The sequence below is a fragment of the Oenanthe melanoleuca genome, chromosome 13, assembly GCF_029582105.1.
Source record: "Oenanthe melanoleuca isolate GR-GAL-2019-014 chromosome 13, OMel1.0, whole genome shotgun sequence".
In the NCBI taxonomy this organism is placed as follows: Eukaryota; Metazoa; Chordata; class Aves; order Passeriformes; family Muscicapidae; genus Oenanthe; species Oenanthe melanoleuca.
Window position 1 is genome coordinate 1,027,268 of NC_079347.1, and position 27,008 is coordinate 1,054,275.

At 53.1% G+C, this 27,008-nt stretch overlaps 1 protein-coding gene across 1 annotated transcript in view; it reads left to right on the top strand.

Moving 5' to 3' along the window:
• The window catches only part of FGF18 (fibroblast growth factor 18), a 67,787-nt gene that overhangs the window by 38,861 nt on the left and 1,918 nt on the right, over positions 1-27,008 (top strand). Inside the window, exon 4 of the mRNA XM_056502175.1 lies at positions 12,592-12,698. Coding sequence (XP_056358150.1) covers positions 12,592-12,698 — 107 coding nt within the window. The remainder of the gene's footprint in view (positions 1-12,591; positions 12,699-27,008) is intronic.

The window sequence follows — 27,008 nt, forward strand, 5'->3', positions numbered from 1 at the left end:
GGGTAGTGAGTGCTGGAAGGAGGGTTTGGTTTGATTTGGGGTTTATCCTGTCTGTGTGTCTGCAGATCCTTGGACTGAATTCTGTGCTGATCACAGAGTGCTCCGAGCTGCCTGAGCTCTGTCAGTCCCAGGTTGGGCAGGTGGGGGCTGCACCCCTACAGCAGGGATGTCCCTGTCCTGTAGGGACAGTGCACCCTACAGCAGAGATGTCCCTGTCCTGTAGGGACAGTGCACCCTACAGCAGAGATGTCCCTGTCCTGTAGGGACAGTGCACCCCTACAGCAGAGATGTCCCTGTCCTGTAGGGACAGTGCACCACTACAGCAGAGATGTCCCTGTCCTGTAAGGTGCACCCCTACAGCAGAGATGTCCCTGTTCTGTAGGGACAGTGCACCCCTACAGCAGAGATGTCCCTGTCCTGTAGGGACAGTGCACCACTACAGCAGAGATGTCCCTGTCCTGTAAGGTGCACCCCTACAGCAGAGATGTCCCTGTCCTGTAGGGACAGTGCACCCTACAGCAGAGATGTCCCTGTTCTGTAAGGTGCACCCCTACAGCAGAGATGCCCCCTGCCAGTGTCACCTGCCACCTCCAGGAACCTTCTGCCATGCAGGTCCTCAGGGCCACCCCTTCAGGGTGGGGAGAGGAGGGCAGGAGGGTCCATCCCAGCGAGGACAGAAAGGCTGGAGAGAATTTTGGATGGAAACGTGGGGCTGAGTCTGAGCTTTAAAGGTGGCCTGGGTCTCTAGATAAACTGAGATAAATAGCAAATAATACAATATAAAACAGATTTTCTGCTGTCAGTGCTGCTTCTTTAAACTCAGAATGCCCCCCCAAAAAAGCTGTTGCAGATATTACCTCTTTTCTTCGCTGCTCTTTATAATGCCACAGATGAGGACTGGCTTAGTTCTGTACTTGATTTATTTTTTATATTATATTATATTAACATGGGATCTGCTTTTCTTAATCCAAACACTTAAGGTTTGAATGCAGAATTATATTTGAGATTTTTTAAGTACCTTTATTAAAACATAAAACTAATTTTACAGTTCTGACAGGTCTTATTTAAATACCGAGTGCCAGATGCCTTTTGTCCCAAATGACTTCAGGAAAGGAAAAAAAAAAGACTTTTAAACTTCTCATGCAATTAAAATGCAGTAAAAGGGAAGTATATAGTCTTACATATGCTGAGGACTAGGGGTAACAGTTTAAGAGAAGTCCCGTGATAAATGTTTCCAAAAATAAATACGTGAAACCAAAGGTGCTAAAGGGAGAGTTAATGTGATTCCTGATTTTTGGGTTTTGGTGGTTGTTGCGTTATTTCTGCTGCTCCTGCCCTGAGAACATTTGTAAGATTTGTGCTGTGTCTGTAGGGAGGAACCTCTGCAAAGGGGCTGGAGCAGAGCATTTCCTCCAAGGTCCTTCCCCTGAGCACTCCTCAGGTGCAGCTGTCCCCAGGTACATCAGTCCTTGCCCACATCTTTGAACCCATACCCCAAAACTCTTTTACATCCTCTGACCCAGATTTTCTGAACTGCATTTAATAATAAATTCTTTTATCTGGCAAAAGGGAGCTTCAGCAGCACAAGCACTAAAAAGTAAGTTGTCTTTGAAACTGTGTTTGTGACCATGTCTAAGAGCAAATCCTGCTTAAAATCTTAAAACAGAGAGACATTTTCCCCATGTGCCAGAACATTTTCTTCTGGAAGGTTGTGCTGCTGCCTCTGCTCCTTTGGGTTCCAGAGCCACAAGAATCCCATTGAAAACACCAGAGCATCCTGCAACTTTATTTTCAGCATATTTTTCACTTGCTGGAAGAAGGCAATATTACAATGATTCCCTTTGAGAAAATACATAAAAAACACTTATATTCTGATCCAAAAAATTAATTATCCTGATTTCAGTTTACTGGTGCAGAATAAGAACCCTGCTTGGTAGAACTTAACGTCTTTGTGTGTCAGGCACATCTGATAATCTGAATTCAACCTGTACACGCATTTCTGCTGGTGAGCTCTGTTCTGGAGCTCTCACAAACATTTAGGAGCACTCACAAACACAACAGTGGAGCCTGAATTCTGGAGTGTGTGAAGCCTGACTTCTGGAGAGCGTGAAGCCCACTCAGTGTTGGGCTGTGGCAGGGACTGATGTGTCTGGGACTCCCTGGAAAGAGGAGGAGGTGGTGCTGACATCACTCCCTCTTCATCCCTGGAGATGAGCAGGCAGGAGCTGCCTGAGGGAGGTGGGCAGGGCTGCAGGGTCCTCTGCTCAGCCCTGAGCTCCTGGGCACAAAGAGAGCAGCTCTGCAGGGACACGGAGCGCTCGGGGCTCCCGGGCTGGTCACTCTCTCCTTATTGTTATTTTTGTGTACATTGGTGTTTTTATTGGGTCCAGCTGAGACTGGGAATGAGGGAGTCAAAATAACTGTGGAGCTGGGGGTTTGTTCCTGCAGTAATTCTAACCCTCTGCAGAACAGGGAAGGGTCACACTCTCTCCAGACCCGGGAGGCTCCAGCGTTTGGACGCGTTTCAGGAGGAGCTTGGGGCCAGGTTCTGAGGTCGCTGTCTGTTGGGCTTGACTGTGTCAGTAGGAGTTTATTCAAATGAGAATGATCAAAGACATCAGGGTTTGGCCCTTTAGTTTTCATTTTAGGTGATTTTTCAAGCATAGCAGATCTTCTGAGCTTTTTTGAGGCTCATCCTTCAGTAATTCCAGACCCAGAGCCTGGCAGCTTGTCAAGCAGTTTTCCTGTATTTCTCTGTAGAAACACTGTCCACTTGAGCTGTGCTTGGAGGCAGCAGGACACCCTGGTGAGATAGAGGAATTTCTGTGCTAACATTCTGAACGTTTCTCTTTCCAGGCTTATTTCTTAGTCATGGCAAGTTTGCAGGTGGCAAAGTTCAGGCAGAATTTGTTCACAGTTGTCCCCACCCAGGCCTTTTAAAAGCACAAACCTCCCTGGCTCTGCTTTCACTGAATCTTCTCTAGATAAACTTATTCACTATCAGTGAAGCAACTGCCAATTTTTTTTTTTTTTTTGTGTCTCTTATGGTGAATTATGTATAAAACATCTGCAAGAGGTCTGATATCCTACTGCTTAATCCTGTTTTCTTGGATGTACCAAACGGTGCAATGGCTCCATGTCAGAATGACAGGATTTTACTGTCATTATTACATGGCTAAGCCTCTGGTAGTGCCAGCTTGGGCCAGTAAAATGGTACTTACAGCTCAGATGGGGTGTGGGGGCGTGGTTTTCTCTGTGGGTGTGTGTTTGTTTGTTTTTCACAGAATTACAGATTCAGGGATTTGAAAGTTTTATTTAAGTTGGACAAAAATCTCTTAGACCTACCTTGGTATTTATTCCTGTCTGATTCTGGTTTTATATCTGCTGAACTCTCAAATGGTTTTCATATGCGTAGGTTAATGAAAGACCTCAAATTAGCACAGTTGCATTTACACTTCTCCCAAGATGTGGTGACTAGAGTGAGCTTGTAGGGACTATGTTTGGAAGCTTTGTCATCCTATAGGAGCCTGGGTGGTTTGGAGGAGAGGACTTTTATGTTTTAGAACCTCCTTTTTACCTTGAGAGTGCCATCCTGGCATAAACAATCCATCTCTACAGGGTGGGGAGGCAGAATCTGCCTGAGATGGTCCCTGAGATGCTGGGGGAGCACCAGCTCAGCATCATCCCCTGGGCGTGTTTTGTTAGCCACTGCTGAAGTGGGAGGAGCATTTTTTGGGTGGGCATCCCTACAGGTAAGAGCTCTGTGGTGGTCCAGGCCAGGCTGGACAGGGCTTGGAGCAACCTGGTCTAGTGGAAGGTGTCCCTGCCCAGGGCTTGGGACTGGCTCAGCTTGAAAATCCCTTCCAACCATTCTGTGATTTCATGTTTCTAGGAATGGTGTGTCAGGCTTAAATAGAGTGATATTAAATGGTGGAGAGTGATATTAAATGGTGGAGAGTGATATCAGACAGTGTGAGGTGCTTCCTGCCCTGCCCCTGCCGGGCTGGGGCTGGGGTTGGTTCACTGCAGCAGTGTCTCCTGCCTGCACAGCTGGCCTGGGCTGGCCACTGGGGCTGGCATGCTTGGCACCAGCAGGAGATTTCGGCACATCTTGGCCCTGTGTGCTGCAGACAGGCCCAGGGAGCGCCAAGGGATGGCTCAGAGTGCTGGACGTGGGACAGGAGCTCCCTGCTGGGAGGTGCTGCCTTGGGAGCGGGGTCTGGAGCTCAGCAGAGGGGAGAGCCCCAGGAGATGTGCCGGGAGGGGACCGTGGGCTCTGTGCCGGCTCCTGCACCTTCCCCGTCCCGCTGGCCCGGGGTGGTGCAGTGGGCAGGCAGCAGCACCCAGCCCTGGGGAAGCTGTGCCCGAAGCTGTGCCCAGAGCTGTGCCCAAAGCTGTCCCCAGGGCTGTCCCCAGGGCTGTCCCCAGAGCTGTGCCCAAAGCTGTGCCCAGAGCTGTGCCCAGAGCTGTCCCCAGAGCTGTCCCCAGAGCTGTCCCCAGGGCTGTGCCCAGAGCTGTGCCCAAAGCTGTCCCCAGGGCTGTCCCCAGAGCTGTGCCCAGGGCTGTGCCCAGAGCTGTCCCCAGGGCTGTGCCCAGAGCTGTCCCCAGAGCTGTCCCCAGCGCTGTCCCCAGGGCTGTCCCCACAGCTGTGCCCAAAGCTGTCCCCAGGGCTGTACCCAGGGCTGTCCCCAGAGCTGCCCCCAGAGCTGTCCCCAGGGCTGTGCCCAAAGCTGTCCCCAGGGCTGTCTCCAGAGCTGTCCCCAGGGCTGTGCCCAGGGCTGTACCCAGGGCTGTCCCCAGGGCTGTCCCCAGAGCTGCCCCCAGGGCTGTCCCCAGAGCTGTCCCCAGGGCTGCCCCCAGAGTTGTCCCCAGAGCTGTCCCCAGGGCTGTGCCCAGGGCTGTCCCCAGAGCTGTCCCCAGAGCTGGCCCCAGGGCTGTCCCCAGAGCTGTGCCCAGGGCTGTCCCCAGGGCTGTCCCCAGAGCTGTCCCCAGGGCTGTGCCCAAAGCTGTCCCCAGAGCTGTCCCCAGGGCTGTGCCCAGGGCTGTCCCCAGGGCTGTCCCCAGGGCTGTCTCCAGAGCTGTCCCCAGAGCTGTCCCCAGGGCTGTCTCCAGAGCTGTGCCCAAAGCTGTCCCCAGGGCTGTCCCCAGAGCTGTCCTCAGAGCTGTCCCCAGGGCTGTCTCCAGAGCTGTGCCCAAAGCTGTCCCCAGGGCTGTCCCCAGAGCTGTCCCCAGAGCTGTCCCCAGGGCTGTCCCCAGGGCTGTGCCCAGGGCTGTCCCCAGAGCTGTCCCCAGAGCTGTGCCCAAAGCTGTCCCCAGAGCTGTCCCCAGAGCTGTCCCCAGAGCTGTCCCCAGAGCTGTGCCCAAAGCTGTCCCCAGAGCTGTCCCCAGAGCTGTCCCCAGAGCTGTCCCCAGGGCTGTCTCCAGAGCTGTGCCCAAAGCTGTCCCCAGGGCTGTCCCCAGAGCTGTCCCCAGAGCTGTCCCCAGGGCTGTCCCCAGAGCTGTCCCCAGAGCTGTCCCCAGGGCTGTGCCCAGAGCTGTGCCCAAAGCTGTCCCCAGGGCTGTCCCCAGAGCTGTGCCCAGGGCTGTGCCCAGAGCTGTCCCCAGGGCTGTGCCCAGAGCTGTCCCCAGAGCTGTCCCCAGCGCTGTCCCCAGGGCTGTCCCCACAGCTGTGCCCAAAGCTGTCCCCAGGGCTGTACCCAGAGCTGTCCCCAGAGCTGCCCCCAGAGCTGTCCCCAGGGCTGTGCCCAAAGCTGTCCCCAGGGCTGTCTCCAGAGCTGTCCCCAGGGCTGTGCCCAGGGCTGTACCCAGGGCTGTCCCCAGGGCTGTCCCCAGAGCTGCCCCCAGGGCTGTCCCCAGAGCTGTCCCCAGGGCTGCCCCCAGAGTTGTCCCCAGAGCTGTCCCCAGGGCTGTGCCCAGGGCTGTCCCCAGAGCTGTGCCCAAAGCTGTCCCCAGGGCTGTCCCCAGGGCTGTGCCCAGGGCTGTCCCCAGCGCTGTCCCCAGGGCTGTCCCCAGAGCTGTGCCCAGGGCTGTCCCCAGGGCTGTCCCCAGAGCTGTCCCCAGGGCTGTGCCCAAAGCTGTCCCCAGAGCTGTCCCCAGGGCTGTGCCCAGGGCTGTCCCCAGGGCTGTCCCCAGGGCTGTCTCCAGAGCTGTCCCCAGAGCTGTCCCCAGGGCTGTCTCCAGAGCTGTGCCCAAAGCTGTCCCCAGGGCTGTCCCCAGAGCTGTCCTCAGAGCTGTCCCCAGGGCTGTCTCCAGAGCTGTGCCCAGAGCTGTCCCCAGGGCTGTCCCCAGGGCTGTCCCCAGAGCTGTCCCCAGAGCTGTCCCCAGGGCTGTCCCCAGGGCTGTGCCCAGGGCTGTCCCCAGAGCTGTCCCCAGAGCTGTGCCCAAAGCTGTCCCCAGAGCTGTCCCCAGAGCTGTCCCCAGAGCTGTCCCCAGAGCTGTGCCCAAAGCTGTCCCCAGAGCTGTCCCCAGAGCTGTCCCCAGAGCTGTCTCCAGAGCTGTGCCCAAAGCTGTCCCCAGAGCTGTCCCCAGAGCTGTCCCCAGGGCTGTCTCCAGAGCTGTGCCCAAAGCTGTCCCCAGGGCTGTCCCCAGAGCTGTCCCCAGAGCTGTCCCCAGGGCTGTCCCCAGAGCTGTCCCCAGAGCTGTCCCCAGGGCTGTCTCCAGAGCTGTGCCCAAAGCTGTCCCCAGGGCTGTCCCCAGAGCTGTGCCCAAAGCTGTCCCCAGGGCTGTCCCCAGAGCTGTGCCCAAAGCTGTCCCCAGAGCTGTCCCCAGGGCTGTCCCCAGGGCTGTCCCCAGGGCTGTGCTCCCACCCCCGCAGGCACAGGAGCCCGGGGCTGTGTGCGGGTCTTTATCAGCACTCGAGGCGCTTCCGATGTGTGTGAAGTCCTTCTGGGGAAGTATTTGCAGGATCGGGTGTCTGTACTGGAGCTGCCTTTGAGGTCTTTGCTGCCTTACGGATTTTCCTCTGATGTCTCCCATGCAAATATTTGACCTGTCTGGCTCCGGAGAGCTGCCGGGGCTGCTGTGGGTGCAGGTTGTGTCTGCAGCCTGCCCTTTTTTCCTGATCCCTTCCCTTCCCACCCGTGATGGGACAGGAAAACGTGCCCGGGATTTGGCTCCCCGTGTATGGGGGATGCCCTGAGGGCCTCGCACCCCAAAAACTCTTTGTCCCCGAGTGAAAGCCACAGCATTGAGTGGAAATCCTCATTTAGAGTAACAGCATCTTTGAGCCCTGGGTCAGGACTGGGAGCTGCTCCCTGGGCAGCCTCTGCTGGCACCCAGCACTTCCCTGGCTCGTGCAATGCAGTGCCTTGAAACAGAAAATAGCTGGAGCCTGGAGCTGAGTCTTCCTCCCCACGAACATCCCTTTTAATAATTGGGTGTGCATGTGCTGTGCTCAGGACAGACAGGATGAGCTCAGGGCAGTGGTATGTGGGTCAGAGCACCAGCCTCACTGATTGGGGTGCTTACTCCTAATTTGCACCTGAATATTTGCGAAGAGAGTTGGGCTCTGTGGATTATAACCATTAAATACCTTTCAGTTTGCAGGACTATGCAAATGTGCAGAAAAGACTTAGGTATGCAGCCTTGATTCCCTCACTGGGAACTGGCTTCATTAGACCCTCCAGTCTTAACCTAATTTTGGTGTTATTCCCTCACCATTACATCATGACTGTGCAGACAGAGTCATTCTCTTGTGGTCGTGGAAGGGATTCACGTGCTTTTGGTAGGGTAGGCAGTGTTTGAACAGATTTCAATATTGTAAGCACTGTTGCCTGTGCTGGGAGTCTCTGGAGAAGATTCAGTGTCAGCAGAGTGGATTTTGCTCTCCCATCAGCCGTGGTCTGAGCACTGCGAGCGGTGGGAGTGCCCTGGCTCACAGCACCAGGGTAACAACTGGGAATGCTCCATCCCAGGTGCTGTGCTCCAGCCTCAGTGTGCCAGTGCATCCTCTTCATTCCCTGGAAATGCTTGCAAGGCTGAGAATGGCTTCCCTGACTGTTCCAGAAAAAGAAGTACAACCAAAGCAACAAAATCTTGGTCCCCTGTGGGATCTTTTCCCCAGGAAATCTGTTGTGCCTGGCTGGCTGTGTGCAGTGTAAGCAGCTGAGTTCCTTTCCCTGTGGCTCCCTTTGCAGGGGTTTCACCTGCATAAAAACCCAAACCAGTGGATAGACTTGAAGGATCCAGTCCTTCTGCACTCTTCCTGTGTTTTTCTCTTTCTTTATCTGGACCTGAGGATTTTGTGATTGGTACTTGTAAACCTGACACTTCTCAGGTGCTCTCTTTCTCCTCTCTTTCCCTGTGCTTTTCTGGCTGCTGTCCTCCCACTCCCAGGAAATATCTGGAAGATAATTTGGCATGTTTTCTGCCACCTTCACATATCTCCCTGACTTCATGTTTTCTTAGCTGGTAGATAGCTTTTCAACATATATATATATGTAATCCTTTTCACCTAGACTTGTGAGGAATTCCAGTCTCTTCCAGTGGGAGTTTTCAGGAAGGTTTAGGTTAAATGGGCCAATAAGGGAAAACATGTAGCAGGAGATCTCACCCTCCAAAGACATCTTTTCTCTTTTGCTCTTTTTTTTTTATTCCCCTGGAAAATATATCAGAATATCTAGCTGTCAAAGAATTTAAACAATAACACCTGATCTGAGGATTGGAGCCCAGGGCCTTTGAAAATAAAGATTGTAATCTCTGTGTGGTGTGTCCAGGGACAGATGGGGCTGGCAGTCAGGTGTTCTGAGCAGCAGAGGCTGGGGGATGCTGCTCTGGCACGGGGCACTCATTTTATTTACCTGAGCTCTCCTGCACATTCTCTAGGATTTTCCCTGGCCCTTCCATTGTGCCATGGTATTTATCACAGGACAGGACAGCATTCCAGGTGCAGTTTGGATTAACATAAAATGTGTTGGTGGTGGCTGAGCTTTTTCTCCTGCTGTGTGTGAGTGGAGGGGGAGACACGAGCAATCCCTGGGTCAGCCTCCAGGAGCTATAGTTGCATCCTTCAGGGCTGGGATCCCTCCCAGAAGATTTTGGATGTGTTGTTTAAGGTGCCTGTCCCTGCTCCAGAGGGAATTTGGGGAGATGCTGCTGCACAAAGAATCCTCAGCTGCCAGGGTTGCTGCAGACAGAAGCCAACTGGGCATAACCCACCCCAAAGCTGCACTGATCTCTCTTGGGGAAAAGGGGCTCAGGATCCCTAGAAACAGGAAGATGTTTCCAAGATCTTAAGACTCAATATTTTGCAGAAGTGGGAACCTGTGTGAGGCCTTGGTCTGTGCTAGGGCAGCTCAGGTCACAGCAGGGATCAGACAGCTCCCAGCTCATGTGCTGAGCCTCCTGCCCTGCTCCTGGGCTGGGTGCAGGATGGATGCCCACTCCTGGGGCTGGGTGCAGGATGGATGTGCACTCCTGGGGCTGGGTGCAGGATGGATGTGCACTCCTGGGGCTGGGTGCAGGATGGATGTGCACTCCTGGGGCTGGGTGCAGGATGGATGTGCACTCCTGGGGCTGGGTGCAGGATGGATGCCCACTCCTGGGGCTGGGTGCAGGATGGATGTGCATTCCTGGGGCTGGGTGCAGGATGGATGCCCACTCCTGGGGCTGGGTGCAGGATGGATGCCCACTCCTGGGGCTGGGTGCAGGATGGATGTGCATTCCTGGGGCTGGGTGCAGGATGGATGCCCACTCCTGGGGCTGGGTGCAGGATGGATGTGCATTCCTGGGGCTGGGTGCAGGATGGATGTGCATTCCTGGGGCTGGGTGCAGGATGGATGCCCACTCCTGGGGCTGGGTGCAGGATGGATGCCACTCTGGATCTCTGGGCTGGGTGCAGGATGGATGCTGCTGTGTTTGCCAGCTCCTGTGTCTCACTGGGTGCTGCCTCTTCCCTGCTGCTGGGGCTGGGTGCCATGGCCCCTGCCTGGGAGTGATCTCAGGGCTGCTGTAACCCCTGCAGCCCGCAGGAAAGGTGACTTCCATCCACTTCTAAATTATGACATTATTTTATTAGATCTTTAAACTTTAGTTAAATTTTTTATTTAAAAAGGGGGAGGAAGGTATCATATTTTAATTAGTAGCGGTGCCAAAGGAGTCCTAGATTAATTATTTGAAATCACTCCATCCAGATGGTTTTAATTTTCACAGCAGGGAACCGGCATCTTTTTAAGGTGATATTTTTCAAATTAAAATCAGCTTGGATATTACTCATGCTGGCTGCAGAGTGAGGGGGTGGGGAGCCCGAGCCAGAGTGCCCTGTGTTTGTGCATCTGAGCAGGGGCTGCCAGGGACATCACAGGGGTGGGAGCTGGGCTGTCCCCTGGGACACAGCCCTTGTGGGGCAGGGTTGTCAGAGGCTCCTCCTTGGGCTGGCCAGAGCCTGTCCCTGATGTTCAGAGTCACTGTCAAAGGGAGCTGTGCTGTCCTGTTCTCACTGTCCCTGTGCTCCTGCCTGCTGGTTTGGCCACTCACGTCTGTGGGCAGCTATTGGTGCTCTGGCTGTGGCTCCTGGGCCACGCTTTGCTGGCTCCACAGCCTTCTCTGCTGTGCTGGCTGCTGCTCTCCCTCTCAGGGCTGCCCTCCATCCTCTGCTCAGGTGAGCAGAAGCCCTTTCAGAGGCACCTCTAAAGGCAGACAGTCCTAGCTTTGCCATTCTGGAGATGCTGCATTGCCCCTGAGCAGCTCCCTGAGCTTCCTGCAGCACTCCTGGGGTCCCAGCCAGGCTGCTCCACCTGCCCTGGAGGAGCTGTACTGTGTCCTGTGCCATCCCCCTCCTGCCTGGCTCACCTGGATGTCCTCACTGTCAGGAGCCTCACAGGAGTGGTCACAGCTTTGGTACAGGTGAGGGAACAAAGTGGGCAGCACCCAGTGGTGGCTTCAGGCTGCACTCCATCACAGGTACCTAAACCCATGAGGTGTTTCTGAAAAACTTCCATAAATATCCATACCTGTGCAAGATTGCAAGCAGTAACCTGCTGTAATGCAGACATTATCCCACTTGCTGTCAGAAAGAAGTTATAATTTAAATATCCCCTGTGATAACAGGTTTAACAAATATATCTAAATAAATGTAAGCAGCCAGGAACTGGAAACCCCTGAACTTACAGATGTGACTGAGCTGTAAGGGGAAAATTGTTTAGGGCCCTTGTGAGTTAAAGGTTTGTGATATTTGCACTGCTGCAGAAGCCAAAAGCTGACTTTACAAGTGGGAAAAATATTAATGTGTTTAAATGAAACAAACTCCTATTTCTATCCCCATGGTAAATCCTTACAATGAACATATTTGCTCTTAGAGGGCTTTAAATCTGAAATATGAATGCCAAAAAGAATGTGACTTTTTGCAGCACAGATCAAACATTCTCCAGAGTTTGGCAAAAGCTGCATTTCTACGCTGGGGCTCAGAACTCCCAGGCGTGAGTATTTCCAGAGCAGGAGCGTGGAGCTGCACTTGCTGACACTCACACATTCTTGCATTGTGTTTCAACCATGTCTCCTTTCTCCTCCTCCATGTGGAGATGGATCTGAACCAAAATGTCCAGTCTGCCTGTTCTGCCTCTCTGGGGAAATTCCTGCAATCCGAACCTCGGGCATGACTGGAATTTGTGCTTAGATTAGAGCTGGAATAAAAGGCTGGATTTGGATCTGTCTGAGTTTTTGAGATGATGATGGTGGTGATGATGATGATGATGGCACCATTCTGCAGGCACAGCTGTGCAGAGCAGGGGTTCATGGAGATGATCTGTCCCCTACCCTGACTCCTGCTGCAAACTAGCTCTGGCATCAATACACTGCAGGGCCCTGAGACTGGCCACTAGAGCCAGAAACCTGGGCCTGGACTGCCAGGAAGGGATTTGGAAGCACAGCCAGGCATGGAGGAGATGTGCAGGGTGGGTGTGCAGCAGACAGAGCAAGCAGTGCCCAGTTTCTCCCTGCTGGCTGTCGTGGTGACCTTCGGGAGATCACTGAGATATTTGTGTGGCTGAACCTCTTTTGTGCAGTGCTTGGGGGCTGCTGCCTCTGGGGAAAGGGTTTTCCTTCTCGTCATGCCAGTCTTTCATCTTCATCAGAATAAAATCTGTGTTCTGCCCTCCAAGAGCCCTGATGCAGCGTGAAGGAGAGCATTGTCATTGGAACAGCTGCCCAGGGCAGGGGTGGCATCACCATCCCCAGAGGTGCTCAGAAGCCAGGTAGATGTGACACCTGGGGACAGGGTGCAGTGGTGGCCACAGCACTGCTGGGGGAATGTTGGACTTGATGATCTCTGAGGTTTTTTCCAACATGAGCAGTTCTCTGGTTGTGTTAACGCTGAGCTGATGCTGCTGGTGAGGTGCTGGGGTTGGTGTGGCAGACAGAGCCCACAGCTGGTTGGATTTCTGTGCTAAACCAGCCCTAAATCCGGGCTGTCTGTGTGGGGTGAGTGCAGAGACATCAGTCCTGCCCCGAGCCATGAGCTCAGCCCTGCTGGTCCCTGGGGCTGTCCCCTGTCCTGGCCTGGTGTGGCTCAGTGGGACAGTGCCCTGGGGAGCTCTGCACCCTCTGCCTTCCTGGGAACACATTGGTAAATGCTTTCTTTTCTTCTTCCTTTCCAAGCCCAGCTTCTAGTGGAAACAGACACTTTTGGCAGTCAAGTCCGGATCAAAGGGAAGGAGACAGATTTCTACCTTTGCATGAACAGGAAAGGCAAGCTCGTGGGCAAGGTAAGTGTTTCCTGTTAATTCATTTGTAACCCGAGTGTTACCTTGAGCAGCCTCCTCCGGGCTGTGACAATGTATTTGAGCCTCGTCTGTCAGCCTGCAGTGAGGAGCAGGAGGGGGATGTGGGGTCCAGGGCACTCTCAGGTGCTCTCCTGAGCTCTCCATCCACCCCCAGCCTGGAGAAGGAGCCCTGCAGGGCGTGCACGGGGTCCTGCCTCACCTGAGGTGTCACCCCAGCATCCCAGTGCCATGGGATGCTGCACAGCCCCTTCCTCACCTGCTCCTTCTTTGGGGAGGCGTTCAGGTATGAATTTCCCCCAGAACTCCTTCTGGGAGGGATGCAGAGCAGAAGGGTGAGCAGAGCCCTGTGCTGGTGCTTCATTCTGGGTAGCAGGGAGCTCCTTCCTGCCAGCACTGGCACAGCACAGCCAGGGCTGGGGGCTGAACTTTGGGGGATGCCCCCACAATGGAGGCATGGAACAGATCCCATGTTCACCCCTTCAGCCCAACTTGTGTGCTGTAGCAGTATTTTTTGTATTATTTTTGTAATTTACATCGTCCTTCTTCATTGCGCTGGAGGCTTGCTAACCAGGCAGAGGCTTGTGCAAAGCTGAAGTGCCACCAAAAAATTAATGTCAAATAGGATATTCCAGCCTTCAAACCTCTGCTGCCCTCACTTTGCACCACCAGGAGTTCAAAACTAGCATCTCTGTGGCTGTGAAAAAGGGAAGCTGAGTTTTGCTTTGAGTCAAGGCAGTGAAAGCCATGCTCCCAAACAGAATCCAGAAACCAAATGGCTCTGATGAGAAATTCTTTACTGTTGTGGTCCCAGGAGTGACACCACTGCCTTCCCTGGAACAACCCTCCCTCTTCACTGTGTTTTCCTGGGGATGCTCTGGGAAAGCTGGACCCTGGTTATTTGCTGCCAGCCAGGGCCCTGTGCCTGACCTGTTTTGGAGCTGCCTGTGGAGGCAGGAGGCATCCAGAGTGCTGCTTAAAATCAGGGAGAAATGGAAATCAGCACTCTGGGGCACAGCAGCCAATTCTCTCTGCTTCCTGCACTGGTGTTACCACCCTGCATGAGCCCTCATTGTTTGGTGCTTGACAGGGAAATCATTTTAACTGCATTTAAACCATGCTGGATGCTTTTGAAGGTTGCCAGGACACAAACCTACCTTAGATTTTTCTGTGCCCTGATTTTCCATCCTATAAGTATGATCATAGCATTTTCCCCTGAAGTGTTACAAGGATCATGTTGTTAATGTTTATGAGGTGCTGGTACCAGCCATGGAGACTTCAGAAGCATTCAGGTGGGGTAAATTGAGCACAAAATCTTCCCTTTTTCTCCAGCAGACCTTGCCCCAGCTGGATCAGCAGTGGCACAGGGCACAGCCTTTCCTGTTCTGCACAGGAGCATCCTGGCAAAGTCAGCATCAGTTTTTCCAAACACTGTGTGTTTGTATGGAGTGTGTGTTCCAGGCTCATCCCTTGGCTTGGCTGCTGGGCACTGAGGCAGGACACTTCTCCAGCTTGTCACCTTTCAGGCAGTGTGAACTTTTCTTCTCCCTTTTCATGGTGTTAGGCTGCAAATGGTTTGTTGCAAAGAATAAATTTGTTGTTATAAATGCTGCTGCCCTCCCAGGCCAGCCTGTGACAAGTTCCCAGAGCAGCCTGGGCTGGAAGGATGTTCCAGACGTGCTGCCCACATTAACAGCTCCTCAGCAGCAACAAAAGAAAACAATAGCACGTCTTCTTGATAGCAGAGTGTGGTTTTCATTAGTGTCATGGTTTCAGCTCTCCTTGTGGCAAGAGTTTGAGGGAATGCTTTTTAGCCTCTAAACAGTCAGTAAACCCCAAAGAAAACACGAGATAAAAGTTATGGCTGGGCTTATACAAATATTGAAGTTGAGTCTGGGCTGGAGGGAAATGGAGCTCAGGGGTGATTGTCCCATGGTTGTCCTGCTATGTTCATTGGCAGGAGAGGAGCCATGGGACAGGCTCCTTTCCTATTGCCTTGCACTGCACAGTCCCAGCCCAGCCCATCTTATCTGCCTTTGTTCTCTTCCTCACTCAGCAGCTTTGGATCCCCCCAGTTGCAAACCTGCTTTGAATTTATCCCTTTGTGTCCCATAATCACCTAGAGAGTGCCAGGTGAGGAGCAGGCTGTTGTTCTCAGCTGGAGCTGGGGATGGACACAAGAGCTCCAGAGTGGACAGGGCTTTGCCCAGCTTGGGGAGCAGATTAACCCCCTGTGAGGAGAGCAGCCTTTGTGTCTTTATTTGTGATGATTGCCCCTGCAGCAGTTTCCCAGCAGAGCCCTCTGATGGAGCCTGAGCCCGTGGGATTTGCCTCTCTCAGGTGTTTGTGTGTGTGTTCCAGCCAGCAGTGCTGTGCTCACTGACACTGTGGGGCTTTGCAAAGCCAGACAGGGATGTGTTGTACAGCAGTGACTCCTCTGGGACAAAACAAACTGGACTGTGTTTTTGGTGGATCCTTGGTGTTGTTTTGAGGAGGGCCCAAGAAACATTTGATTTTATTTCTTTTTACTTCTTCCCATATGTTTCTTTGCCTGTGGGTTTTTGGTGCTGCATAGAAATTGTAGGTCCTGAGTTGTCTGGTCTTCCTGAGGTTTTCTCTGGACCACTGAACTTTATTATAAAATTACAGAAGTTTTTGGGTTGGAAGGGACCTTAAAGCTCATCCCATCCCACCCCTGCCATGGCAGGGACACCTCCCACTGTCCCAGGTGCTCCAGCCCCAGTGTCCAGCCTGGCCTTGGGCACTGCCAGGGATCCAGGGCCAGCCACAGCTGCTCTGGGCACCTGTGCAAGAGCCCTCAAAGTAAAGAATTTCTTCTTTATATCTAGTATAAATTTATCTTCTTTTAGTTAAAGCCATTACTCCTATTGCAACAGGTCCTGCTAAAAGGTTTGTCCCTATCTTTCTTTAACCTTTTTTAAATGCTGAAAGGCTGCCTTAAGTTCTTCCTAGAGCCCTCTTTCTCCAGGTTTTATGGTGGATCATACTATGAGGAGACAGATGAAAATATGAAAATTCATTACAAGAATGCCAGCTGCTTTTCTGAGATACCTTTTTGTCTTTTTAAAAAATTTGTTAAACCTGTTTATTTATCTCAGGCTTCTTGCAAACATGGGGGCAAGGGGACTCAAAGGTGCAGTTCTTCCAAGGAGATGAGACTTGTCCACTTGTGACAAGGTGACAAGGCATCTAGAACACAACAGCTCTGAGTAGTGGCAGCAAAGAGGAGCTGATGGTCTCTTTGGAGGAGCTCTTGAGCTTCTAACTGGTTCTCCTGGGGATCCTTCTGTGGTTTTTCTCTCTGCCTCAGCTTCTCTTATCTCGTGCACTGAGATAAGGCCATGGGCAGAGTGGGGATGCCGTGTTTGCTGAAGGCTGGCAAGGGTGAGGCTTTGAAGTCTGCAGGGCAAGGAGCAGCCTGGGCTGAGCTCTCACCTAGTGGCTCTCACCTGGGCTGTGCTCAGCCTGTCCTTACAGCACACCCAGCTCTCTGGAGCCACAGGGATTGCCTTTCCCTGCCCTGTCCCAGCCTCTGGCAGGACATTTCCAGTCAGGAGTCTGTGTGAAGCCTGAAGCACCAAAGCATGGCCAGAGCCTGCCCCTCCTTTGGGCACAGCCAGGGGTGGTGGCTGCAGCGTGGGGAGCAGAGCAGAGCACCCCCTGACCCCCAGTGCTGTCTCCAGGAATTCCCTGTGGTTCCCTGACACCCCCCATGAGATGAGGCAGTCTGCTCAGAGCATCCCCTGACCCCCAGCCCTGTCTCCAGGAATTCCCTGTGGTTCCCTGGCATCCCCCATGGGATGAGGCTTCTGGTCAGAGCACCCCCTGACCCCCAGCCCTGTCTCCAGGAATTCCCTGTGGTTCCCTGACACCCCCCCATGAGATGAGGCAGTCTGCTCAGAGCATCCCTGACCCCCAGCCCTGTCTCCAGGAATTCCCTGTGGTTCCCTGACACCCCCCATGAGATGAGGCAGTCTGCTCAGAGCATCCCCTGACCCCCAGCCCTGTCTCCAGGAATTCCCTGTGGTTCCCTGGCATCCCCCATGGGATGAGGCTTCTGGTCAGAGCACCCCCTGACCCCCAGTGCTGTCTCCAGGAATTCCCTGTGGTTCCCTGGCATCCCCCATGGGATGAGGCTTCTGGTCAGAGCACCCCCTGACCCCCAGTGCTGTCTCCAGGAATTCCCTGTGGTTCCCTGGCATCCCCCATGGGATGAGGCAGTCTCTGCTCAGTGCTGGTGCTCAGGCTGCAGCAGGCATCCGTGGGGAGGGTATTTCACACTCCCACCTTCTTTCCTCGGTGATCTGATGCCCACATACTCCCAAAATCATTGTAGTATAGGGGCATTATTTTTGTGAAAGCATTTTAGTGAGTTTGATTTTATTCCTCCATTCTCTGAGCTGAATGTGAGCAGAGGGGAAGAGCAGTTTGGTGAAGGGTAGGAAGCTTTGGGTGGCTGGGGCAGAGCTGCAGACTGGTGACAGATAATTTGGGTGTCCCCTGGCACCACTCTGCAGCACTGGAGCCCTCCCAGCACTCACAGTGGGCAGTGCTGAGCTTTGGTCCCTGAACAAAAGCTGTGCCAGGGGCATGTCAGTGGTAGAGGGGACAGGAGTGGCACGGCTGTGCTGCCTCCAGTGCCTCTCCCAGCCCTGTCCAGCCCCACTGTGCTGGTGCCACTCACAGCAGAGTCCTGCCTCTCAGACACAGCATTTCTGCTGCTGTGATAACTGCTTTCCAAGCCAATATATTTCTTAACGTTACCAGAAAGTTGCTAATACCATATGGCAAGGCCCTCTGTATTTTTGCAGGACAACAAACAAATTGTTGCTGGATGCCAGACTGCTCTGGCAGAGCTTTATCACTGATGCCTGCCAGCAGTAGCCTTTGGGGGATAGTAATAATTTGGGGTTGTTTACATTACAGCTTTAAAATAGGGGTTTTCTTGAGGCATGTGTGTGTTTAGTCAGGAAAGTTGGCTAAAAAAACTCTGACAGCATCAAAGAGTGAAGGTGCCCACTGTGGGCTGTAAATGTGCTCTTGGCCTCCAGAACTGCTCTGGCCCCACGGGAGGAGCTGTGGGGGCTTCAGCAGGAGCCTCCCTCTGCAGGGAAGGAGACTCCCCTGGGTCAGAGACACCAGGGGGTTCTCCAAAGCCTTTCTGCTGGACCTGGAGCAGGTTTCTATCAGCTGGCTTTGGCTGAGAGGGAGGTGAAGCTTTCCTGAAAAGCTGCCTTTGAAAAGATGGAGCAGCAGCTGCTCAGTGCAGGGCTGGGGGCTGAGGAAAGGACACTCTGGGACCAGCCCTGAGCTGGTGCCCTCCCCATATCCCAGCCCTGTGGGGCATTTGAGTGCCAGAGCTCCTGTGCCCGCTGTGCCAGGGGTGCTGCAGAGGAGCAGGAGCTGTGCCAGGAGCTGTGCCAGGAGGGCAGGGGCACCCAGGGGCTGCAGCTGGGAGCTCTGGTGCAGTGCAGGAGGTGTTTGCCCTCCTCAGCTCCTGTATTTAAAACACACCTAACTGCATTTGCATTTGGGGAAGAACTCTGAGCTGCACTGGGGTTTGATGCTTATCCAGAATTTTTCCTGGACTTGTGGAGCATTCGAGTTGCTTGAAAGGGGCTTGCACAGCCTAACAATTTCTGAATGCTGAATTTGCAACATAAACATGAGCAGGGCTGGTGTCAGGTTTAATAGCACATGTTTGTGGATCTCTCTTTGACATGCTCAGCCCTAAACCACTCTGACCTGGCATCTCGTGTGACAGCAGCACTTGACATGGCTTTTGCTGGACCTCGCTCAGATCTCGTTGGGAGCTCCAGTCTGGGTCTTCGCTCTCCTGGGAGTTTGTTTTGGTTTAAGTCATCTAAATGAACACGTGCACTGGACCCTGAAGCCAAGCAACTTTGGACATTGCCATACTTTGGATGGGGAGACCTAATCCAGAGCCATCTCAAGTGTCCAGAAATCTGGAATCAGAGCCTGTGGGATTGCAAAGCTCTTAAAGTCAGTGAGATGACAAAACCACTTTTATTTTGATTGGGCCATCAGAATCCTCTGCATTTACCTGATCAGGCTTTTTTTTCCTACAATCTATGGAAAAAAAATTTGAATTATTTTTCTGAAAATTTAGAAGCTGAGATTCTCATGAAATTAAAAGTGGAAGTTAAACCACCCTCCTCCATTCTCACACCCCAGACATCGTTGAGAAACTGAGAGAAGCTGCAGGAAGGGACCCGGGGGTCCTGGTCCATGGCCAGTTGGATGTGAGCCAGCATGGACATCCCTGTCCTGGGGACATCAGGGGCCAGGGAGGGATTGTCCAGCTCTGCTCTGGGCTAAGGCAGCCTTACCTCCAATGCTGGGGCAGTTTTGGGCACCAAAATATAAGGAAGTCATCTTTTAGCTGTATGTGGAGATCTCCAGTTAAATTAAGCTTCTCAGCACAGCTGTAATTCTTCAAGTGATTACTCTGAAATAAAGCAAATGGTCCTCTTATTATAAAAAAAAAAATAAATTCTGCATTATATTATTTTAATGCTAAGGACTTGCAGGTCTGTGCTGGGGATGTGGGCATTGTGTGTCCTGGCTGTGTCAGCTCACCAGAGAGCTGAGGAGCAGTTACAGGTTTATTGTGATTCCTCTTTAGGAAATGTCATGTTTCCTTTGGCTGTTTCTAAGAAGCCCCAGTTCTCTTCAGACTGAGCTTTGCAAAGTCAAGGTTCACTTGCAGACCAAGCTTGTAAGCTTGACCTCTGAATCTTTTCCTTATCCCATGGCTGGAAGATGTCTATCCCCTCCCAGGGAAAAAAAACCATCTTCTTGAAAGCTGTGTGATAATTTAATTTAATCCTTGCTGTGTTCAGGAAGCAAGTGTCACCGTAAAGCTGCTGACCTCCTGTCCCCTGTGTTTCGTGGTGGCTGCAGCTGTGTGTCCTGTTGGACTATTGCAGTTCCCTAAGGTTTAATGTTAATTAAAATTGCTGATGGGGATCCCTGAGCTCTGGCCAGGCCTTGTCTGGGTGGAGAGGGTGTGCTGCTGAATGCATCTTGTGCTGGCAGTTACCAGGTTGGATTTAACTGCCTTCCTCAGAGCATCTCATTTCCTAAGTGCAATTTGTTGTTGGTCTTGAGCATGTCTCAAGATGAGGGTGAGGGTGATGTTTCTTCTAAGCACTGCTTAGCAAACACACTGATGTATTTATTTAACTGCAAGAGGCAACAGAGCAGTGCAGCCTTGTCCCTCTCAAATGGGTTCAGGGGACTCCTGCTCCTCAAAGACTGTTTCTGCTTGGCTTGAAGCTTGGTTTTGGAGGGGAGGTGAGAAAACAGAGGCTATTCTTGCAGTGGAGAATAAAACCTGTGCTCCAACAGTAGCAAAATAGAGTCTATTTGATATGGCAGCTACAGAACTATATTTAAGGTCAAAGAAGAGTAGGCCCTGCTTAAATGCATTTTTGTTCTTGAGATTGTCTTTCCTTGTCTTTTGGATACCCAAAGATACAAAGTTCTCCTGAGGGAGGACAAGTCTCAAGCCTTGCATTTGTTGCACAGGGATGGAAGTTGGTCACTCACAGGCTGGAACACACCTGGATGATCATTTTTTATGGATGGCACTTGATTTGATGATGGATTTCTCTCTTTTCTTAGTAATACAAAGTCATGAAGTAATGCCATCCTGCATATAAGCAATGACCTTTCTTGGCTCTAAATTCCCCCCATTTAAGCTTGCCCCAGGGAAAGTTGTATCACTGCTGGAATCTTGGCTGGATGAGATTGCATTTGCTTGAAGTTATTATCAGTTTGGATGTTTGCTTAATATGAATAAATCTGGTACAGACCCAGGACTTGTTATGAGGTCAGCAACTGTTCTAGTCTCGTCATCCTGCTCCCCTCATCATCTACACCTGGTGTGTTAAACAATTTTTAAGGAAAACATTTCCTCTAGTAGCACAGCTCTCTGTGTCACAGGATCACTGAGGCTGGAAAGCCCTCCCAGCCCATGGAGTCCAAGGTGGCCAGTGCCCACCTTGTGCCCAGCCCAGGGCACTCAGTGCCACCTCCTTGGGCACCTTCAGGGCTGGGGACTCCATCTCCATGGGCAGCCCCTTCCCACGTTTAACAAATTCCCCCAGTGTCCATCCTGAAGCTCCCTCAAGCCTGAGTCTCTGTCCTCTCATCCTGACACTTGTTGCCAGGGAGAGGAGTGACCCCCACCTTGCTACAGTGATATATTGAATTAAAGCCTAGATGGAACAGGCTGCTGCTCTTGCATGGCTTTTACAGAAAGGGCAGGACTGGCCTGTGGAGGCTGGAAATGACTGCTGGAAAAGAGCTCCCAGCAGAGCCCAGGAGAGCCCTTCAGCAGCAGGTTCTGCTTGGTACAGAGGGGTAAAAACACCTTCCCATCCCTTCCCACGGGCAGCCCCTCCCAGCTCCTGGAACTGCACCTGGTGGGTGCAGGTAATGGGAGATGCCATGGATCTGCTCAGGTATCACATCTGAAATCTGCCTGGGCATTCAGATCTCCTGCAGAGCAGTAGCTTCCTGCTCCAGGAAACCTGCACTTTTGACTTAAGTTTCCTAAATTTTCTCTTGGTTGAATGAAGTTCATTTAAAAAGCGGTTGATGTTTCTGCTCATTAACAGTAAGTACATGCAGACTCTGATGCACCTTTGCTTGATAGACATTCCTAGCTGCATCTTTCCACGTGAAGACACCTGTTTGCCCTGGTGCTGGCCATGGCCACCCTGCTGCAGTGCTGGCAGGAGCCGTGGCAGGGACGGAGGAGCAGGTGAGGAGTCCTGTCCTGGTGTGACCCCAGCCTTACCTGGCCCAGCTACAGACACTCCTTTCATCTGTGTCCTCCTGTCTGTCTGTGACAGAGAGCTCTCCCAGGGCAATGCGAGGGTTACTGAACTCATTTAGAATAGGGGAATTTTGGAATGAAAGGCAGAAGGAAAGAAAAAGTTTAAATTCTTCTCTTCCTTGGTTCCTGCAGCTTGTGTCTGGCACAGACAGGCACAGGGCTCTGCCAAGCCTGGGTGTCCTGAGCCATGCAGGACCGTGCCCTTCTTTGCTGTTTTTGGGAGGGGTGGGGTGTTCCCAGCCTGGGCAGGGCTGCTGCGGAACGGGGCCTCTGGAGGGAGATGTGCCCTGCAGGGAGCATCTCCTCGGCGAGGTGTTGTGTTACTCCCCGCCTCGTGAGTGCACTTACATGTCCTGTATACATAATTAACCTCTCCGCTGCGCTGGCAGACACTTTTATTGAACTGCCCATCATGACTCCTAAGTATTTTCCTCGGAGGATTGTGCAGGTTCAGAGGGCAGGGAGCTGGAGGAAACGTGCATGAGGCTGAGTGACTCTTGGCAGTTATGGATGCAGCTTCCCTGATTTACAGCCTGCTCTAGGAGCAGGAATGTGCATTTGGGTCAAGAGGTGTCTCTGTGGTCGGGATGCCTTGTCATAAATCCTGGATGCTGAGCGTCAGGATGCTGCAGAGGGATCTGTCCCGATAATGCCCATAAAGTGCAGGGCATGGCTCAGGTTGTGAGCAGGTTCTGCCAGCTGTGCTCCCCTCCCCGTGGGGTTTTCTGACTTGCCTGTGGAAGGTGTGTGTGTGTCAAGGGGGAGAGGGGCAGTGCTAAAAGTTGTGACACTAACACAGCTCCTGTAATGCCTCCTTACACCTGAGATTTTCCAAGCCGTGTGGAGCGAGTCTGGAGCCGGCTCCGAGCATCGCCCCTCTGACTTTATCTGAGCTTGTGCAGAACTGCAGAGGGAACGCCCTGAAGGCCACGCGTGGCTGAGCACTGCAGGGGGAGCAGCTCTGGGGCTGTCAGGGGCTACCAGTGCTTGGGCCACCAGCCCTGGGTGCTTAGCTGGGCATCCTTCTGAGATCCATCTGCTGAGCCGTGCTGCACCTGGAAACCCAAACCTTCCCTGCTGCCACTGCTGTGAAACTGAGGAGACACAGGGTGGGTTTCCTCTGTGTAATGCAGGGGGTGAATCCAGCAGCCTCAGTGTCCAGGGAATCTTCAGCAGCCCTTTGAAATGGTTGCTGAGATCGGTGGGTATCCTTCGCACCTGCGGGTGGCAAGGAACCCAGCACGGTGGGGTGCCGGTGCTTGGGGACCCCCTCTGTCTGTCTGTCTGTCTGTCTGTCTGTCTGTCTGTGGAGGAGGAGAGCAGGATGCGTGCAGGAAGGGCCCCTTTTCAGCGGTTTTCCTCGTAAAAGCCTGGGTGCCCTCTTGGAAACCTTTTGCTCGAGTGGTAGCTTTCCCTGCTGCAGGGTTTTTGGGAGGGGGCCTGCCTCCCTCCCCTGGCAGAGGGAGATGCTCTCCGCGGTACGGGCTGGTGTCAGCACAGTTTGACTCGAGCTGCAGGAAGGTGCTAATGAGCCCCAGGCGCTGTCAGCGGCGGTGCTGAGCTCGCTGTGCCGCTGCCAAGCCGGCATTCCTGGGCTGTCACAGACGCGCTGCTGGCCTTTGGGCTTTGTTGTTATTTGCAGCACATCACCAGCCGCTCACCCAGAGAGCTCCTAATTGCAGCAGCTCTTGAGGAGGGGAAGTGTTTTAACCTAAGCTTAGCTAACAACAGCTGCAATTGTGTCCTGAGCTTTGCAAACAGAGGAACTTTTCCGTCCTGGAGCTTCGCTCCGCGGTGTGACCCGAGCTGCTGGCGAGGGCTCTTTGTTGCTGCGAAAGCCGAGGGAAGTTTGGATTTCCCGGTGCCCAGATTTGTGAAGCGTGAATGAGAAAAGCTGCCCTGGCCTCCGTGTGCCATCAGGAGCTGCTCAGGTGGCTCGGCAGGCTGGGGCAGGGGAGGCGGTGCTGCACCTGCTGAGGCTTTGGCTCGGGCTGGTGGCGCAGAGCGGCCGCGAATCCCCCCTGAGCTGCAAGCTGTTCGTGGCAGCAATGCCTCGCTCCGAGCGGCGCTCCTGCCACGACAACAAAGAGCTCTTTGATCCTTTCCATTTGGAGAACTTAAAACGAGAAAGCCAAACTACAATAAGACCAAGTTGGGTCATAAAAAGGAGAGCAGGAGCACCAAAGCGCTCCGGAGTGTAATTGTAGAAGCAGCAAATGCTTTGGCACTTAATTCTGCTTTAGTGTCAGTTCAACATGTTTCACGTTTAAGACTGGAGAGCCCCTCGCCAAATGCTCTGCACAAACAATCGGGGCTGCTCCTTGGTGAGCCCGTGGTGCTCCGAGCCCTCGGCTCTGCTGCCCTCAGCTGCAAGCGGCTGGAGCTGGCTCCGGGTGCGGAACTGCTCAAGCCCTGGCTGCAGGGTGAGCCCTGGCTGCTGCTGCTCCAGCCCTGCTCTGTACAAACCCGGGCACCACCCGGGTCCCAGCCTGGTGCTGGGCATGCCCCACTGCTGAGGCTGCTCCCAGCCCGTGTTCCAGGGGATGCTCTGCTGGAGCCACCCTTGGTGCTGCTCCCAACCCATGTTCCAGGGGATGCTGTGCTGGAGCCACCCTTGGTGCTGCTCCCCAGCCCGTGTTCCAGGGGATGCTGTACTGGAGCCACCCTTGGTGCTGCTCCCCAGCCCATGTCCAGGGGATGCTTTACTGGAGCCACCCTTGGTGCTGCTCCCTAGCCCGTGTTCCAGGGGATGCTTTACTGGAGCCACCCTTGGTGCTGCTCCCCAGCCCGTGTTCCAGGGGATGCTTTACTGGAGCCACCCTTGGTGCTGCTCCCCAGCCCGTGTTCCAGGGGATGCTCTGCTGGAGCCACCCTTGGTGCTGCTCCCCAGCCCGTGTTCCAGGGGATGCTCAGGCTGTGCTTTCCCTTCAATCTGAGCTTTCCCTGCAAGGTGGCTTTTAGATCAGGCATTTTAAAAGGCATTAATCAGAAATTTGGCTAGCAGAGAGCACATCTTCCCAAAGCTGTTGGGTGTGTTTAAACAAAAACATGCTCTGAATTATTTCTTTGCACAGAACTGACCTGCAGGGTGGCATGGCCTTGTTGCATGGCCAGGCAGCAGTCCTGGGCCAGCACCAGCAATGTGGGGTGTGACTTGCAGAGAGCCTTTGCTGGAGCAGGGCTGTGCCTCTGCTGTGTCCTGCTCTGAGCAGGGAGCGTGGCTGGAGCTGCTGCCAGTGGGATGGAGCAGCCAGTGGGGTACATGGGGGGCACACGAAGCCCTCACTGCTGCTGTGGAGGGGACAGGGATGTGGGGCTGGCTCTGGGACCTCATCTGTCCTGTGGCCAGACCATCAGACTGGGCCAGATGGCCCCTGTGCAGCTCTGGGGCTTTCAAGAACTTTATTTGAGTGCTGTGCAGGGCCATCCCTGCCAGTGCAGTGTGTGTGAAATGTGGCTGGGCAGAGCTCCCAGCTGGCTGTGCTGATGGAGGGTGCAGCCCTGGCTCGGTCACCAGGAGCTCCTGGGGAAGGGTGAGCCCGTGGCTGGAGCAGGGAGTGATGCTTGGCCAAAGCTTTTCTCTTTCAGCCCCTCTCTTTGGAGGAGTGAGGGGATGGCTGACAGACCCAGGGAGTGATCTGCTATAGCTGAACTGATTAAATTTGAAATGTTGAGCACCTGATGCTTAAAAATTACTGAAAACCCTCACAAATTGATTTTTTCCCCTAACAGATTGCTGTGGCTACAGCTCTTCATGGTGTAGGTAAATTGTGTGGATGATTTATCCTATTGGGGATCATAAAAGAAACTGTAAAATTATCTTGTCAGTATTTGAAAATCATTTGTGTGTCTGTGACATGTCTTAGCACATACAGGAATGCTCTGTTTGGGGAAGTGAGGTCCTTATCCTGATTTATCTTTAGGTACTTGTAAATGTTGCTGTAATTTCATTTTATCAAGCCATTTAGCTCTTCCTCTTCCAGAACGAAGTTATTTTATCTCATGCACCTTGTTTACTTCAAATTAGCCCTGAGGTTGGCCTGAAGTTGCACCTTGTTATTCCTCCACCTCCTGTCTCCGTCTTAGGCTCTGTTGGCAAATTTGAAGGTATAAGTAAATACTTTTTTGTTATTAATAGAGTAAGTTCCCCCTCCTACACACATGTTTTCTTTTCATTCCAGTCTTCATTTTCCGTGAAAAACTGACATTGCAGTACAAGCGGAAACCTCCCAAATTGCATGAAAAACCCTTAATTCTCCTAGCAACAAGGTCAGGGCTCAAATCCAGTCCCTTTCCACGAGCATGGGGGGAACAACCCTTCCAATTACCTGCTCCCCCTGTGGTATGGATCCGGTCGGTTCACAGGCACCTGGCTTTGGGTGGATTTGAATCCCAGCCATGGCATTGTTTAAAAATTCTCCACTCACTGGGGAAGGGTTTGTAGTGGGCTGAGCCCTGAGAAACCTGGAGCTGGTTTTATGGCTTCCCATTGAAATCTGGTGGAACCCTGTGGTGTTGACTGATTTCCCCCTTTGCCACTCATGTGGCTTTGATCAAACTCAGGACTTGGAGAATGACACCCCCAGGAACTGGAATCACTGAGCTTTGCCCAGTTCTGCTGTTCATTAAAGCGTTTGTGAGCTTCCAGTTGTGGATGGTAAAATGAGGACCTTTGTGCCTAACCAGGATGGAGACTGCAGGTCCTAAGGCAGAACCCCTGTGCAGGCCCTGGATTAGCAGAATTGCTGCAAAAGTTTTCAGAATTTGCCCTCTTACAGAGACCTTCCCTGGAGCCAAAAGCCTTGAGGCAGGAGGGAGCAGTGCTGACTTCAGGGCAAACATCAAACAAAACAAACACCTCCTGCCACAGGGATGGAACCACAGCTCTGCTGAAGGATTGAGCCCTGCAGGAGTGGCTGGCCCTGGGGGCTGCTGATGCCAGCCATCCTTTCCTCTCTTGCTGCCTCCAGCCTGGGTCAGGTGCCCGATGGTTCCCCTGTTGAGGGTGTTTGGGGCTCAGGGCTGCAGGGAAGCCTGTGCAGGATCCCCTGCCCTTCCCCAAACTGCAGCAAACTCCTCAGGGGTTGTGCAGCACGTTTTAGGATGGCTGCCCTGAGAGGGCAGGCTGAGCTGTCCTTGGGGAAGGGATGGTGAGCATGCAGGGCTGGCTCCTCTTCCCTGGGCAGAGCTGGGGCTGAGCAGCTCACCCTGCTGTGGCTTCCCTTCTCCTCAGGATGTGATGGCTAAAGACTGAGAGGCCCTGACAGTGTGTGGTGTGGCTGGACAGGGTTTCATATAGCATATGTGGGTCTGCAGTTCTGAAAAACTCATTGATTTCAGTGGGAAGCTGAACTGGGCTATGATGGAAATCCTTCCTTTGGCTTTGCTGAGCGTTAAATGAAGTCCTG